This window comes from Carassius gibelio, chromosome A17, assembly GCF_023724105.1.
Source record: "Carassius gibelio isolate Cgi1373 ecotype wild population from Czech Republic chromosome A17, carGib1.2-hapl.c, whole genome shotgun sequence".
NCBI classification, from domain to species: Eukaryota; Metazoa; Chordata; class Actinopteri; order Cypriniformes; family Cyprinidae; genus Carassius; species Carassius gibelio.
The window spans coordinates 26,074,399-26,092,523 of record NC_068387.1 but is presented as its reverse complement, the minus strand read 5'-3'; the positions used below and the strand labels follow the sequence as shown (position 1 = coordinate 26,092,523).

At 40.9% G+C, this 18,125-nt stretch overlaps 1 protein-coding gene and 1 pseudogene across 1 annotated transcript; both read right to left on the bottom strand.

Moving 5' to 3' along the window:
- Positions 1-4,091: 4,091 nt before the first annotated feature.
- Positions 4,092-7,063, bottom strand: LOC127933124 (zona pellucida sperm-binding protein 3-like; annotated as a pseudogene).
- Positions 7,064-14,324: 7,261 nt separating this feature from the next.
- Positions 14,325-17,266, bottom strand: LOC127933122 (zona pellucida sperm-binding protein 3-like). The gene is made up of 8 exons (XM_052529868.1): positions 16,692-17,266; positions 16,361-16,479; positions 16,170-16,273; positions 15,920-16,097; positions 14,837-14,954; positions 14,675-14,757; positions 14,526-14,614; positions 14,325-14,449 (listed from the first exon to the last, which is right to left on the bottom strand). The coding sequence occupies exons 1-8, from the start codon at positions 17,226-17,228 to the stop codon at positions 14,373-14,375; spliced, it is 1,305 nt and encodes a 434-aa protein (XP_052385828.1). The 5' UTR covers positions 17,229-17,266; the 3' UTR covers positions 14,325-14,372.
- Positions 17,267-18,125: the final 859 nt, after the last annotated feature.

Here is an 18,125-nt window from a genome sequence, read left to right as displayed (position 1 = left end):
TAAAAAATATATCTAAATTATGACCTATGCTCTCAAATGTTAATCCATGCATTTACGACCTCAAGGTTAGATTATTGTAATGCTTTATTGGGTGGTTGCTCTGCATGCTTAATAAACCAATTCCAGCTAGTTCAAACTAGCCAACTCCGTTAAAGGATTTTTAGGCTGCATTATTTAGGTAAACTGGAACCGGGAGCACTTCCCATAACACCCAATGTAGAAGAATGGCATCTACACTAATATTAGTCTGTTTCTCTCTTTTTTCGAGGTCACTGTAGCCACCAGATCCAGTCTGTATCCAGATCAGGTGGTCACTGCAGTCACCCGGATCCAGTATGTATCCAGCCCAGATGGTGGATCAGGATCTAGAAAGGACCAATACAGCCCTGAAAGACAGCGGAGACCAGGACAACTAGACGAGCCCAGAGACAGATCCCCTGTAAAGACCATGTTTTTTTTTTTATAATCCTACTGCTCAAAATACCTTTTTCCAAAATAACCACTATATGGAGTCAAGATATATTTTTGTTGTTGATATGGACTACGCTTACGAGAGTAATGTTCACTGTGAAGCTTACACTGTGATGTACCTGAGAGAAAACAAGAGATGATAATCTGATCTTCACCCGTAAGAAAAAAGTATTTTAAAGTTTGTGGTTTTACAGAACACCACAGTTATATATGACACGATAATAAGGCCTGCAGTTAGGAAGAACATCTTAAGGAAAATATAATTATATTTTCTTAATGATTTTTTTCCTTCTCAAACCTTGTCTGTGGTGTAAAAACACCCCTGGCCAAACGGGGTGCATCTCTTCCCCTCTTTGATAATTACTGTAGTTACTTATTTTCAGTACCGTTCTGAATAAACATTCATGTCTGTCTAACGTTACTCGTCTAAAAAAAAAAGCCTCAAGTCCAAATATTCATTTATCATCAATTAACTGTTTGACAAACACTTCCTGCTTGGAGATCTGAATAAAAAAAAAAAAAAATCAAACATGCTCCGAAGTCCCAATCTGAATCAACGGAGTCGCGAACATGCTCCGAAGTGCCGATCTGAATCAACCGAGTCGCGAACAGGCTCCGAAGTGCCGATCTGAATCAACCGAGTCGCGAACAGGCTCCGAAGTCCCGATCTGAATCAACCGAGTCGCGAACAGGCTCCGAAGTCCCAGTCGCGAACAGGCTCCGAATGCCTGATCTGAATCAACCGAGTCGGGAACCTGCTCCGAAGTGCCGATCTGAATCAACCGAGTCGCGAACAGGCTCCGAAGTCCCGATCGGAATCAACCGAGTCGCGAACAGGCTCCGAAGTGCCGATCTGAATCAACCGAGTCGCGAACATGCTCCGAAGTGCCGATCTGAATCAACGGAGTCGCGAACATGCTCCGAAGTCCAGAAGTCCCGATCTGAATCAACCGAGTCGCGAATAGGCTCTGAAGACCCGATCTGAATCAACTGAGTCGCGAACAGGCTCCGAAGTCCCGATCTGAATCAACCGAGTCGCGAACATGCTCCGAAGTGCCGATCTGAATCAACGGAGTCGCGAACAGGCTCCGAAGTCCCGATCTGAATCAACAGAGTCGCGAACAGGCTCCGAATTGCCGATCTGAAAACTTCGACCAAAGAATGTAAAAAATAATTCTATTTCTCTAATAACTCTAACTCTACAACTCTATGAAAGACTCAGATCACGTATCTAAAAATAAATCGCTATAGTAAAAGAGAAATAATAAGAGGAGTGAAGTTTCCTACCGCTCTTCTGTGTTTGGTCCTCACGCGCGTCTGACGCTCCACGGCGCGTCTCCGCCCCTCACACGTGCGTTTACAGCGCTAAATTAATCATCTTTGCTAATTATTATACATTTACTTCATTGTCAGCTTCATTGTTCAATGAACTGTTTGAAACAAAAAAAGGTTGTATTTCAGTAATAATTCTAAATTATCAAAATAAAATATATAAAATAAATAATAAAAAATATGATTTTCAGTTACAATAGTTAATCCTAAATTCCGACATTAATAACTTACTTTTAGCAACATCAGACGCACCCGCTCACAAGATCTCACGATTCTTACTTCTGTAGACTCACACTAAATGGTTCATTTGAATCAGTGAGTGGTCGACTCCAGAACAGCTGCAATCGGATCATTCTAATTCGTAAACGAATCGTTTGGTGCGATTCGCGATCCGATTTAAAGGCTTATTTTGAAAAGACTCAGTTCGTTCATGATGAATCAGACACCGCTTCTGTGTGTCGGAGCACGTGATATATTATAGGGAGTAACGATATGTTTTATGAAATGTAGTGAAGTTAAAAGTACGATCTTATGCTTTGGAATGTAGTGAAAGTTACTCAAAATAAAACTACTTCAGTAAAGTACAGATACTTGAAAAATGTACTTAAGTACAGTAACGAAGTAAAGCTACTCCGTTACTGTCCACCACTGTAGCCACCAGATCCAGTCTGTATCCAGATAAGATGGTCACTGCAGTCACCCAGATCCAGTACGTTTCCAGACCAGGTGGTGGATCAGCTTCTAGAGAGGACCCCTAGTTCTGAATATCAGCAGAAATCTGACACAATCTGACTTTGCTGCAGTCTGGAACAAGAGGGCGGTGCATCCACACGCAGCAGCTAGTCTCGCTTGTGTTTTTTGTATTGTAAGTCTTTTCCTTACTGAATTCTGCCCACTGAGCCCCATTGATTTACAGCAACAACAAAAAATTTACACTCATTACTTGCACTACTGACTGTTCTTTCATACAGAAGATTCCGTTTGCACAGTGGAACATTTTTCCATGCACTTATTTTTTCAAATATCCATTGCACAAAGTGCAAATGTTCATAGCTCTGCTTATAGTGTAAATAGACTTATCACATAATAAAGCGGTCTGGTATGTTCAAAGTACACCTATTTGTCTATCATGCTGATAGCATTAAAAAAAAAAAAAAAAAAAAGGAATTTTCTGAAAAATACAAGACGTAGTCAACCAGATGAACACTCTTAACAGCAATTATATAATGCAATCACACTTGTAACAAGATTTGGTAGTTCTGTATGTTGTTTAAGGGTTAGCATCATCTGGAGGTCTTCTGATGGCTTGGCATCATCTCTTCTCAGGTGTTCTGGATCCAGACTGGAGCTTGTGTAAACCTTAGTTACCACAGGATGTAAATCTCATGGCAAAACAGAAACAAAGACATCAGCGTAGATGCTGTTCTAATAAAGTAAAATTAGTTTAACCAAAGCCAAATAATAATGCACATTTGATCAGATACAACTGCAGTCACAAATCATGAGATGCATTATACAAATGCTTGGCAAAACATGTTTTTAATCTAAATTTAAACTGTGTGTGTCTGAACCCCGAACATTATGAAGGCTATTCCAGAGTTTGGAAGCCAAATGCATAAATCTCCTTAAGTGGACTTTACTATCCTAGGAACTACCAGAAGTCCAACATTGTGACCTTAGAGAGAGTGATTGAAGCATGGTATAAGACTAGTTAAATGAGCTAAATAATTTAGGGCCTTAGTCAAGTAATAATTTGGAACTTAAACAGATCTTAATAGGTGGCCATTGCAGAGAGTGTAAAATTGGGGTAGTATGATCAGAATTTCTTGACATGGTAAGCATTTTGGACTAGCTGTAGCTTATTGAAAATGCTGGACAACCACCTACTGTAGAAGTGCAGTACAATATTCTAGAGGTTCTGATTGCATGAACTAGCTTTTCTGCATCAGAAACAGCTTTCAAAAGACAAGTTGCGGTCTAATATACCACCCAGATTTTTGGCTGTAGAGAAAGTAACCGCACAGCAATCTAGTTGCAAACTGTAGTTGGTGTACCTTTTTTTAGGCCCAGTAAGTAATAACAAAATTGTAGCGATTGGCCTGGTAGGATCTAAACATCTTTGAGCCACCCTTGAATACCTGTATAGTTTTGTAATCAATCTGAGCATGTCATGATCTATGGTGCCAAATGCTGCACTAAGATGAAGTAAAACTAGCAATGAGAGGAATCTAATCTTTAGAGCACAAACCCAGGGTTTTTAAACTAGACAAGAAGAGCAGAAGCAAGAACACGGTTTTCGGTTTATTGGAAGCAAGCAATAGGGTTGTCCCCATTTGTTAAAGTCCACCTAAAGACTTCTGTCGCCCTTGAACCATTACAGGACCGAGGGAGGCCTTGCCTTCCCACTGAACACCTATTGAAAAAAGGCAAATACCCAAGTCAAGAAGAGCATGTGAAGTGTCAGAAGCAATCTTTAAGCAGCTACCTACCCCCAATAGGAGCATCACGTCCCCCTTCAGGACCACAAGTTGAGTCACAGCAAGCACAAACCTGGTGGTTCCCATCAGCAGCAAGCCACCTGCAACAAGAACAATCAGACACGGCAGCTTCATCATGTTCTGAAGCAGCATGAACATACCCGTTGGAAAAGGAACAGGATTTGTGGAGAGCGTCACTGGGTGCAGAAGCAAGAGTGGCCTTCACGGTACAGGTTATGTAGATCTGCAAGAGACACCGGTAAGGGTTCACAAAACCAAAGCAGATGGGAGGAGAACGCAGATTCAGTCAATCTAGTACGTACAGAAGGACTGGATCCTCCCTGGAACATGAAAGCCTCCAGCTGGAACCGGATCTTGTCTTCCTGGGTTCGAGGCAAGAAGTGGGAGCTGGAAGCCGTAGCCTTGGCATCCACAAGGCACCTGATAAAGAGTGGGTGAAAAGTAGGGATGGGTATCGTTAAGGCTTTAACGGCATTACTACTCCTACAGATACTGCTTAACGGTCCAACACTAAAAACTGCTTTCAGTAGCACCGCTACTATTATAAAAAAAAAAAAAAAAAAAAAAAAAAAAAACCCATACAGCTATCAGCGGTTCCTTCATCTTGGACGAGCTTTCAACATTGTTACGGAAAAGGGGAGGAAGTTACATGACCTGCAGTGCACTTGCGACATTCTGAAAAAAAAAAAAAAAAAAAGTTTCCATTACGAGCGCGCTTACATTTGAAATAACGAACTTGAGTGATATGTGAACGGCCCCTTGCCCTCATGCGTGTGTGTGCACCGCGCTCATTCTTGTTATGTGTGTGAGACAGATAGCCTCTGCGGCGCGCATGACCGATCTCACAGACAAGCATCTTAATATGATCGCACATTAGAAATGTTTGGCGAGATAAGATGTGCATGATAACATTAAGTACATAGTACATTAATTTTTTTCCTCCAGTACCGAAAGCAGAACTGATACAGACAGATCTTACGGATACTACGGTCTTTCATAATTTAGCCCCGGGCCATTTTAATACCGGGTTTCGGTACCCATCCCTAGTGAAAAGAGGTTTACAGCCAGTTGCCCGCATCAATGTTTGTGGTTAACACTGTAGTAGGGGTTCGTAGAGCGAACCAATTCTTAGCCAGAGCACAAAAGATTGTGGGCAACATATGCCATTAGAGTGCGCACAAGTCCACACTTGAACCAAAAACGGAAATGCCAAGCTATGCTTCAGACGAATTTTAAAGCTCTCATACCATTTACAGTAGGATGAACATTGGGACATTCATTCTCAGCGATGCCAAAAGCATTTACCAAAAAGAGCTAAACCTATGGTCACTTGACTCGACCTAATTCTCAGGGATCGAGTGCTCACTGAACAAACTTAAACCATTCTAGAGAAGTAACAGGACTTTACCCATGATTCTCAATGAAGGAATATCTCGGAACAGAAGTCACATCAGGTACTTGGGTGGCCACACAGCGGTCCACAAACACACGCAGGGGGACGTGGTTGTACACCTTCACAGATGCCTCAATATTAATAATGTCACCCAAGTAGTACACATTTGAAGGCCTCTGATTGGCCCAGTCATCTGCAAGAGGAAAGAACAGCTTAGGCACGGCATCATTCACAAGGCTTAAGATCTAAAGAAACTAGACAAACCCATCATGAGGTTCATGGAGAACACCAAGACATCTTCAGCAACCTCCGTTGAAGCATAAGGAACCCAAGTTGGCCTCAAAGCATTACTGCTCACATTATGGAGCCTGTAGTTCAAGGAGATACCAAATAAATGGTCATCCAGTTGTAACACCACAAGAAACACTGCTTGAAGACATCCAGTCAGTCACTTACCTTTGATAGTGGCATTGAACGCCAACAACTGCACCCTCAGTACGGGTAATCGGAGTGCCAGCAAATGCCACAGGGGTGTAGGTAAGAGCAAAGGTGTAGACTAACTCATCCGCAGACATCTGTAAGAGACGGAAGTGGTTACCAAATGGGTTCGGTTCAACTACACTTAAAAATAAGGTTCAAGAAGGGGGTTTCTAGCAGTTCCCCAAAGCAGCTGTCAGTTATCAGGTTTCAAAAACTGAAAGGGTCGGTGGATGTTTAACATACAACTAACACTAGTGAAGAACCCTTGTTTTTATTGGTTAATCCAGTAAGACGGAACAGTTCTTACCATCAGTACACTATTGCAGTCCTGCAGTGCATATTCGAGGATGAGCACCCCAGAAGCAGAGTCCTCACCAACAACAGGACAGCCTCCCATAGACAAACCAGATGGCTGGATCAGTTGGCCATTGCTGAACATATCCTTCTTCACCTCCACATGAACCCGGCTCTCACTGCATTGAACAGCCACACTACTGGGAGTCACAGGTTTCCTCAACTGGAAGTTCACCGCCAACTCACGTTGCACCTCTGGAACGATGGGAAACTTCCAGGACAAAGGCTTGACTGGACCCTGCAACAGCTGCTTCTCCTGAAGACCAAGAGGCTCTTAAGCAAATTTTCTGTAGTCAAGACTCGGAAGCTGAGAAGCCTTTTGGGAAGGATTCAAGAACCCTTGAGAAGAAAGATCAGGAACTCTGGAAGCTGAAGCTGATTGCGGCTTTCTGCTGCTTGGACTTTGACGGTGTTTCAAACTTCCCAATGCACTCTTCAGATCAAAAGCCACAATCACAACCAACACTAACACACCTTGCAAGAACCCCATCCTAACAAACTTTGGCACAATGCTACAGTACACATCAGTGTTGGCTTTGCTATTTAGTAGAGCTTTGAATTAATGTGGCTCCTCCCCTTTCAGCTTAATTGATTAACTTTGATTCTCCTCTGGGCTTGTAGAGTTTATTCATCCCAAATTTAGAAAAGTCAAGAACATCACTACCCAATAGAAAGCTAAGAACGTTTTATCTGTTTAATACAGATAAAACAGAGGTGATGATTTTTGCCCCAGACAACATTACCCTTAAGATTAGGCAGGTCCTTGAGGGTCTATCATCATCTGACTGAAGTGACACGAGAAATTTGGGTGTCATTTTTGACAGATCGATGTGTTTTAACAGTCATGTTAAGTTTGTGGTTTGTACCTGTTTTTTTCCACCTCAGGAACATTTCTAAGGTTAGATCTATGGTTTAAATAAAAAGAGAGGGAGATGCTTGTTCATGCTTTTATTTCTAGGACCAGCAGGAGATCACACATTACTCCTGTGCTGAAGGCCCTTCATTGGCTTCCTGTTGGATATTAAATTATTAAATGTAAATTAAATTAATGCATTTAGCAGACGCTTTTATCCACAGCGACTTACAGTGCATTCAGGCTATCAATTTTTACATATCATGTGTTCATGTGGATATAGAGTGCATTTTAAAATTCTGGTCATTACTTTCAGAGCCTTGCATGGTCAAGCACCCTCTTACATCCAGGATCTTTTGCATATACATACTCCATGTCAGTCTTTGAGGTCTTCAGGCCAAGATCTTTTAATTGTTCCCAGAACACATCATAAGACAAGAGGTGACCGTGCTTTCTGTGTTGTGGCTCCAAGGCTCTGGAACTCGCTCCCTTTTTAGGACAAGCTTTTAATTAACAATATGATTTGTTTGTTATTGAAGTTTTATGGAATTTATAGTTGTAGTGTTGTACAGTGCATGTCAATCCTTGTAATGTTTTGAGATTTCATAGTGAGAGATATTCATCAGTATATTGCCAACATTATTTTTAGAAAGATTGAGGAACTAGAAATATTTATATGTATTAATTCTCCACATCTGACAGTGACTGAAACTTTTTAGATGTTCTGAGACAACACTGTGATTCTCTTAAAATCCATCCATCTTTACGATTTATTCCAGAAATACATTTTGATGCATCCACAAAACCATCACATGAAACATGACGCTCTCTTGTGGCTGCTGGGATACATTGGAGATGTAAGTGAAATAAATGAATTATTTACCTAACAAATGATACATTTAGAACAATAAAATGGGTTGATTTGCAGAATCAATTTCATTGTTAACACTTTAACAAACATAAACAATAATGCCAAAATAACATTTTCTATGTAAGTTTGTCAATGCTGTCATCTCTGTACAATATCTGTACAATTTAGAACATTTATTTACTGAATGAAAAATATAGTTGTTTACAATGGGATATAATTTAGCTCTGCTGACAGCTGTAACTTGTTAAATCATCTAAACCAACAACATGTTAGACCCTATTCTATCTAAGATCTTAAAAGAGCTGGTTCCAGAAGTCATAGATCCTCTTCTGACTATTATTAATTCATCATTGTCATTACAGTAGGTTATGTATTAAGCCTCTCATCACGTGAGATAAACGTGACTCAATACAACAGTGGGACTACAGTAAAAAAGCTATTATCAATCTAAAAACACAGATGTGTTGCCATTAATGGAACTGAAAGGGTTTGTCTAACCTGAAACACACGTGGTCGTAGTCATGTGGTGAATCTGACCAATCATGAAACAGCTGTGTCGTCATCAGCGCTCCTGCAGTCACTCTGGAGAAACTGTGGCGGCTGAGTCAGCCGGCTGCTCTCGAAACACTCCCGCGGTACTTTGTGGCTTCGGCACCGTCTCAAGTCGGACAAAATATCTAACCGGCATGCACTGCTTCAAGTCAGACTGCGATCAGGTTGTGCACTACTGCGTGAAGTCGAACGCACCTTCAATTTATCGTTTCCCTCTCAAACGTGATTGGATTGTGCAGGCGCCTGCATGTCAATGTGAGAGGAAGGGGCTAAATACTGTCACTCAAATGAGCTGAATTTTAGTTTTCCTTCTTTGTATGCTGACCTAAACACAGCTGATTAGCTGATTTTCATTATTATTTTCTCTTCTATGCTGCGTGTATAACATGGTCAGGTTCAGAGGTGTGTCAGAACATTGCTATATTGCCTTCTTTGCTGGTTTAGGTTTATTGATTTGATTGATGAAAACAACAGAGAAACACAATTGTTAGGTGAATTTTCTTTTCTGATATTACACATTAATGTAAGCTGAGCATTTGCTTCGTTCTTCAGTATGCAGTGTGTTTAACACAGTCAGGTTCAAATGTGGGTGAAAAATATCCATTATAACTCTAGCAGAGGTTTGTCAGAACGTTTCCATTGTGCTATTGCCTTGTGGGCAAGTGAGAAATGTTAAACAAAGCAATATGCTAAAAAGTCCTTTCAACTCCTTTTACATTATCCAAGGTATTAACATTAACATTTTTCATAACTCTTTGTAGGGCGTTTCTGTACATAAATGTTAGCATTTTTAGAAAATGTACTCTTGATACTAAGTACTTTTAAAAACAAGTACAAATACTTTGTACATTTACTCAAGTAATGAAGCTGTGTACCCTGTCCTCCTCTAGTTAGAATTGACCTGCTCTTATCAGTTGATCGTGGTTGTATCTCTCTATTAGCGCTATTGGATCTTAGTGCTGCTTTTGACCACAACATTCTTTTGCATAGACTAGAAAACTTTGTTGGCATTAATGGAAGGGCATTAGCATGGTTTAAATCATACTTATATGACCGCCATCAATTTTTTAGCATTGAATGAAGAGGCATCATATTGATCACAAGTACAGTATGGAGTACCACAGGGCTCAGTACTAGGGCTGTTACTCTTCACGCTTTACATGTTACCCTTGGGAGATATCATCAGGAAACATGGTGTTAGCTTTCACTGTTATGCTGATGATATTCAGCTCTATATTTCTTCTTGGCCCAGCGAAACATACCAATTTGAAAAACTAACGGAATGCATAGTCGATATAAAAAACTGGATGACTGGTGATTTCTTACTGCTAAATTCTGAAAAAAAACAAAGGTGTTAATTATAGGACCTAAAATCTCTGCATTGAATAACCTGGAACGCTGTCTAAGACTTGATGGCTGCTCTGTCAATTTTTTGTCATCAGTTAGGAACCTAGGTGTGCTATTTGACAGCAATCTTTCCTTAGAAAGCCACATTTCTAGCATCTGTAAAACTGCATTTTTCCATCTAAAAAATATATCTAAATTATGAACTATGCTAAGATATATTTTTGTTGTTGATATGGACTACGCTTACGAGAGTAATGTTCACTGTGAAGCTTACACTGTGATGTACCTGAGAGAAAACAGAGATGATAATCTGATCTTCACCTGTAAGAAAAAAGTATTTTAAAGTTTGTGGTTTTACAGAACACCACAGTTATATATGACAAGATAATAAGGCCTGCAGTTAGGAAGAACATCTTAAGGAAAATATAATTATATTTTCTTAATGATTTTTTTCCTTCTCAAACCTTGTCTGTGGTGTAAAAACACCCCTGGCCAAACGGGGTGCATCTCTTCCCCTCTTTGATAATTACTGTAGTTACCATGTTCTGAACATCACATCCTTTCTTTTCTCCCCAGGTGTAATCTATATATCTATATCTATCTATCTATCTATCTATCTATCCATCTATCTATATATATAAATATAGATAACCACCTAAATATATATATATATATATATATATATATATATATATATATATATATATATATATATATATATATATATTTATAGGTGGTTGAATAAAAATATTTGGACATTATTTATAAAAATTACCTCAAGTTAGCACCAGCAAGCTTGTAAGCTAGACATTTAGCATCAGCTACGATATTTACTTATTTTCAGTACCGTTCTGAATAAACATTCATGTCTGTCTAACGTTACTCGTCTAAAAAAAAAGCCTCAAGCCTCAAAACTGTTTGACAAACACTTCCTGCTTCGAGATCTGAATTTAAAAAAAAATATCAAACATGCTCCGAAGTCCCAATCTGAATCAACGGAGTCGCGAACATGTTCCGAAGTGCCGATCTGAATCAACCGAGTCGCGAACAGGCTCCGAAGTGCCGATCTGAATCAACCGAGTCGCGAACAGGCTCCGAAGTGCCGATCTGAATCAACCGAGTCGCGAACAGGCTCCGAAGTGCCGATCTGAATCAACCGAGTCGCGAACAGGCTCCGAAGTGCCGATCTGAATCAACCGAGTCGCGAACAGGCTCCGAAGTCCTGATCTGAATCAACCGAGTCGCGAACAGGCTCCGAAGTGCCGATCTGAATCAACCGAGTCGCGAACATGCTCCGAAGTCCCGATCTGAATCAACCGAGTCGCGAACAGGCTCCGAAGTGCCGATCTGAATCAACCGAGTCGCGAACATGCTCCGAAGTGCCGATCTGAATCAACGGAGTCGCGAACATGCTCCGACGTCCAGAAGTCCCGATCTGAATCAACCGAGTCGCGAATAGGCTCTGAAGTCCCGATCTGAATCAACTGAGTCGCGAACAGGCTCCGAAGTCCCGATCTGAATCAACCGAGTCGCGAACATGCTCCGAAGTCCCGATCTGAATCAACGGAGTCGCGTTGTAATAAGAGGAGTGAAGTTTCCTACCGCTCTGTTGTGTTTGGTCCTCAAGCGCGTCTGACGCTCCACGGCGCGTCTCCGCCCCTCACACGTGCGTTTACAGCGCTAAATTAATCATCTTTGCTAATTATTATACATTTACTTCATTGTCAGCTTCATTGTTCAATGAACTGTTTGAAACAAAAAAAGGTTGTATTTCAGTAATAATTCTAAATTATCAAAATAAAATATATAAAATAAATAATAAAAAATATGATTTTCAGTTACAATAGTTAATCCTAAATTCCGACATTAATAACTTACTTTTAGCAACATCAGACGCACCCGCTCACAAGATCTCACTATTCTTACTTCTGTAGACTCACACTAAATGGTTCATTTGAATCAGTGAGTGGTCGACTCCAGAACAGCTGCAATCGGATCATTCTAATTCGTAAACGAATCGTTTGGTGCGATTCGCGATCCGATTTAAAGGCTTATTTTGAAAAGACTCAGTTCGTTCATGATGAATCAGACACCGCTTCTGCGTGTCGGAGCACGTGATATATTATAGGGAGTAACGATATGTTTTATGAAATGTAGTGAAGTTAAAAGTACGATCTTATGCTTTGGAATGTAGTGAAGTAAAAGTAAAAGTTACTCAAAATAAAACTACTTCAGTAAAGTACAGATACTTGAAAAATGTACTTAAGTAGGCTACAGTAACGAAGTAAAGCTACTCCGTTACTGTCCACCACTGTGGCCACCAGATCCAGTCTGTATCCAGATAAGATGGTCACTGCAGTCACCCAGATCCAGTACGTTTCCAGACCAGGTGGTGGATCAGCTTCTAGAGAGGACCCCTAGTTCTGAATATCAGCAGAAATCTGACACAATCTGACTTTGCTGCAGTCTGGAACAAGAGGGCTGTGCGTCCACACGCAGCAGCTAGTCTCGCTTGTGTTTTTTGTATTGTCTTTTCCTTACTGAATTCTGCCCACTGAGCCCCATTGATTTACAACAACAACAACAAAAAAAATTTACACTCATTACTTGCACTACTGACTGTTCTTTCATACAGAAGATTCCGTTTGCACAGTGGAACATTTTTCCATGCACTTTTTTTTTCAAATATCCATTGCACAAAGTGCAAATGTTCATAGCTCTGCTTATAGTGTAAATACACTTATCACATAAAGCGGTCTGGTATGTTCATAGTACACCTATTTGTCTATCATGCTGATAGCATTTAAAAAAAAAAAAAAAAACATGAATTTTCTGAAAAATTAATACAAGACGTAGTCAACCAGATGAACACTCTTAACAGCAATTATATAATGCAATCACACTTGTAACAATATTTGGTAGTTCTGTATGTTGTTTAAGGGTTAGCATCATCTGAGGTCTTCTGATGGCTTGGCATCATCTCTTCTCAGGTGTTCTGGATCCAGACTGGAGCTTGTGTAAACCTTAGTTACCACAGGATGTAAATCTCATGGCAAAACAGAAACAAAGACATCAGCGTAGATGCTGTTCTAACAAAGTAAAATTAATTAGTTTAATCAAAGCCAAATAATAATAATGCACATTTGATCAGATACAACTGCAGTCACAAATCGTGAGATGCATTATACAAATGCTTGGCAAAACATGTTTTTAATCTAAATTTAAACGGTGTGTGTCTGAACCCCGAACATTATGAATATATTCCAGAGTTTGGAAGCCAAATGCATAAATCTCCTTAAGTGGACTTTACTATCCTAGGAACTACCAGAAGTCCAATATTTTGTGACCTTAGAGTGATTGAAGCATGGTATAAGACTAGTTAAATGAGCTAAATAATTTAGGGCCTTAGTCAAGTAATAATTTGGAACTTAAACAGATCTTAATAGGTGGCCATTGCAGAGACTGTAAAATTGGGGTAGTAGGATCAGAATTTCTTGACATGGTAAGCATTTTGGACTAGCTGTAGCTTATTGAAAATGCTGGACAACCACCTACTGTAGAAGTGCAGTACAATAGTCTAGAGGCTCTGATTGCATGAACTAGCTTTTCTGCATCAGAAACAGCTTTCAAAAGACAAGTTGCGGTCTAATATATCACCCAGATTTTTGGCTGTAGAGTAAGTAACCGCACAGCAATCTAGTTGCAAACTGTAGTTGGTGTACCTTTTTTTTAGGCCCAATAAGTAATAATGGACTAATCCGAATTTGAGAAAATAGGTCATGCAATCCTTTACATTAACACACGTAATGTCATCTGGTCTCGTTGAGATCTAAGTGGCAGCTAAACCCATATTTTCTAATTTTACAAAGGGGCAACATGTATATTTAAAATAAGACCCCAAGATGGATCCTTGTGGCGCTCCATATTTTACTGGTGATAATGGGACCACTACCCAAGTAAACAAACAAAATTGTAGCGATTGGACTGGTAGGATCTAAACATCTTTGAGCCGCCCTTGAATACCTGTATAGTTTTTTAATCAATCTGAGCATGTCATGATCTATGGTGCCAAATGCTGCACTAAGATGAAGTAAAACTAGCAATGAGAGGAATCTAATCTTTAGAGCACAAACCCAGAGTTTTTAAACTAGACAAGAAAAGCAGAAGCAAGAACACGGTTTTCAGTTTATTGGAAACAAGCAATAGGGTTGTCCCCATTTGTTAAAGTCCACCTAAAGACTTCTGTCGCCCTTGAACCATTACAGGACCGAGGGAGGCCTTGCCTTCCCACTGAACACCTATTGAAAAAAGGCAAATACCCAAGTCAAGTAGAGCACGTGAAGTGTCAGAAGCAATCTTAAAGCAGCTACCTACCCCCAATAGGAGCATCACGTCCACCATCAGGACCACATGTTGAGTCACAGCAAGCACAAACCTGGTGGTTCCCATCAGCAGCAAGCCACCTGCAACAAGAACAATCATACACAGCAGCTTCATCATGTTCTTAAGCAGCATGAACATACCCGTTGGAAAAGGAACAGGATTTGTGGAGAGCATCACTGGGTGCAGAAGCAAGAGTGGCCTTCACGGTACAGGTTATGTAGATCTGCAAGAGACACCGGTAAGGGTTCACAAGACCAAAGCAGAGGGGAAGAGGACTTCGATTCAGTCAATATAGTACGTACAGAAGGACTGGATCCTCCCTGGAACATGAAAGCCTCCAGCTGGAACCGGATCTTGTCTTCCTGGGTTCGAGGCAAGAAGTGGGAGCTGGAAGCCGTAGCCTTGGCATCCACAAGGCAGCTGATAAAGAGTGGGTGAAAAGTAGGGATGGGTATCGTTAAGGCTTTAACGGCATTACTACTCCTACCGATACTGCTTAATGGTCCAGCACTAAAAACTGCTTGCAGTAGCACTGCTACAAAAAAAAAAAAAAATCCCCATACAGCTATCAGCTGTTCCTTCATCTTGGACGAGCTTTCAACATTGTTACGGAAAAGGGGAGGAAGTTACATGACCTGCAGTGCGCTGCGGCATTCTGAAAAAAAAAAAAAAAAAAAAAAAAAAAAAAAAGCACGCATACATTTGAAATAAACTTGAGTGATATGGGAACGGCCCCTTGCCCTCATGCGGGTGTGTGCACCGCGCTCGTTCTTATGTGTGTGAGACAGATAGCCTCCGCAGCGCGCATGACAGATCTCAGACAAACATCTTAATATGATCGCACATTAGAAGTGTTTGGCGAGATAAGATGTGCACGATAACAAAGAAAGTCCATAGTACGTTAAATTTTTTTCCCTCCAGTACCGAAAGCAGAACCGATACAGTCAGATCTTATGGATACTACGGTCTTTCATAATTTAGCCCCGGGCCATTTTAATACCGGGTTTCGGTACCCATCCCTAGTGAAAAGAGGTTTACAACCAGTTGCCCGCATCAATGTTTGTGGTTAACGCTGTAGTAGGGGTTCGCAGGTCGAACCAATTCCTAGCCAGAGCACAAAAGATTGTGGGCAACATATGCCATTAGAGTGCGCACAAGTCCACACTTGAACCAAAGAGGGAAATGCCAAGCTACGCTTCAGACAAGTTTTAAAACGGTCATACCCTTTACAGTAGGATGAACATTGGGACAGTCATTCTCAGCGACCGTGAAAAGCACTTACCAAGAAGAGCTAAACCTATGGTCACTTGACTCAACTGAATTCTCAGGGATCGAGTGCTCACTGAACAAACTGAAACCATTCTAGAGAAGTAACAGGACTTTACCCATGATTCTCAATGAAGGAATATCTCGGAACAGAAGTCACATCAGGTACTCGGGTGGCCACACAGCGGTCCACAAACACACGCAGGGGGACGTGGTTGTACACCTTCACAGATGCTTCAATATTAATAATGTCACCCAAGTAGTACACATTTGAAGGCCTCTGATTGGCCCAGTCATCTGCAAGAGGAAAGAACGGTTTAGGCACGGCCTCATTTCACAAGGCTTAAGACCTAAAGAAACTAGACAAACCCATCATGAGGTTCATGGAGAACACCAAGACATCTTCAGCAACCTCCGTTGAAGCATAAGGAACCCAAGTTGGCCTCAAAGAATTACTGCTCACATTATGGAGCCTGTAGTTCAAAGAGATACCAAATATATGGTCATCCAGTTGTAACACCACAAGAAACACGGCTTAAGACATCCAGTCAGTCGCTTACCTTTGATAGTGGCATTGAACGCCAACAACTGCACCCTCAGTACGGGTAATCGGCGTGCCAGCAAATGCCAAAGGGGTGTAGGTAAGAGCAAAGGTGTAGACTAGCTCATCCGCAGACATCTGTAAGAGACGGAAGTGGTTACCAAATGGGTTCTGTTCAACTACACTTAAAAATAAGGTTCAAGAAGGGTGTTTCTAGCAGTTCCCCAAAGCAGCTGTCAGTTATCAGGTTTCAAAAACTGAAAGGTTCGGTGGATGTTTAACATACAACTAACACTAGTGAAGAACCCTTGTTTTTATTGGTTAATCCAGTAAGACGTAACCGTTCTTACCATCAGCACACTATTGCAGTCCTGTAGTGCATATTCAAGGATGAGCACCCCAGAGGCAGAGTCCTCACCAACAACAGGACAGCCTCCCATAGACAAACCAGATGTTTGGATCAGTTGGCCATTGCTGAACATATCCTTCTTCACCTCCACATGAACCCGGCTCTCACTGCATTGAACAGCCACACTACTGGGAGTCACAGGTTTCCTCAACTGGAAGTTCACCGCCAACTCACGTTGCACCTCTGGAACGATGGGAAACTTCCAGGACAAAGGCTTGACTGGACCCTGCAACAGCTGCTTCTCCTGAAGACCAAGAGGGTCTTGCGCAAATTTTCTGTAGTCAAGACTCGGAAGCTGAGAAGCCTTTTGGGAAGGATTCAAGAACCCTTGAGAAGAAAGATCAGGAACTCTGGAAGCTGAAGCTGATTGCGGCTTTGTGCTGCTTGGACTTTGACGATGTTTCAAACTTCCCAATGCACTCTTCAGATCAAAAGCCACAATCACAACCAACACTAACACACCTTGCAAGAACCCCATCCTAACAAACTTTGGCACAATACTACAATACACATCAGTGTTGGCTTTGCTATTTAGTAGAGCTTTGAATTAAGGTGGCTCCTCCCCTTTCAGCTTAATTGATTAACTTTGATTCTCCTCTGGGCTTGTAGAGTTTATTCATCCCAAATTTAGAAAAGTAAAGAACATCACTACCCAATAGGAAGCTAAGAACGTTTTATCTGTTTAATACAGATAAAAGAGGTGATGATTTTTGCCACAGACAACATTACCCTTAAGATTAGGCAGGTCCTTGAGGGTCTATCATCATCTGACTGAAGTGACATGAGAAATCTGGGTGTCATTTTTGACAGATCTATGTGTTTTAACAGTCATGTTAAGTTTGTGGTTTGTACCTGTTTTTTTCCACCTCAGGAACATTTCTAAGGTTAGATCTTTGGTTTAAATAAAAAGAGAGGGAGATGCTTGTTCATCCTTTTATTTCTAGGACCAGCAGGAGATCACACATTACTCCTGTGCGTAAGGCCCTTCATTGGCTTCCTGTTGGATATTAAATTATTACATTTAAATTAAATTAATGCATTTAGCAGATGCTTTTATCCACAGCGACTTACAGTGCATTCAGGCTACCAATTTTTACAGATCATGTGTTCATGTGGATATAGAGTGCATTTTAAAATTCTGGTCATTACTTTCAGAGCCTTGCATGGTCAAGCACCCTCTTACATCCAGGATCTTTTGCATATAAATACTCCATGTCAGTCTTTGAAGTCTTCAGGCCAAGATCTTTTAATTGTTCCCAGAACACATCTTAAGACAAGAGGTGACCGTGCTTTCTGTGTTGTGGCTCCAAGGCTCTGGAACTCGCTCCCTTTTTAGGACAAGCTTTTAATTAACAATATGATTTGTTTGTTATTG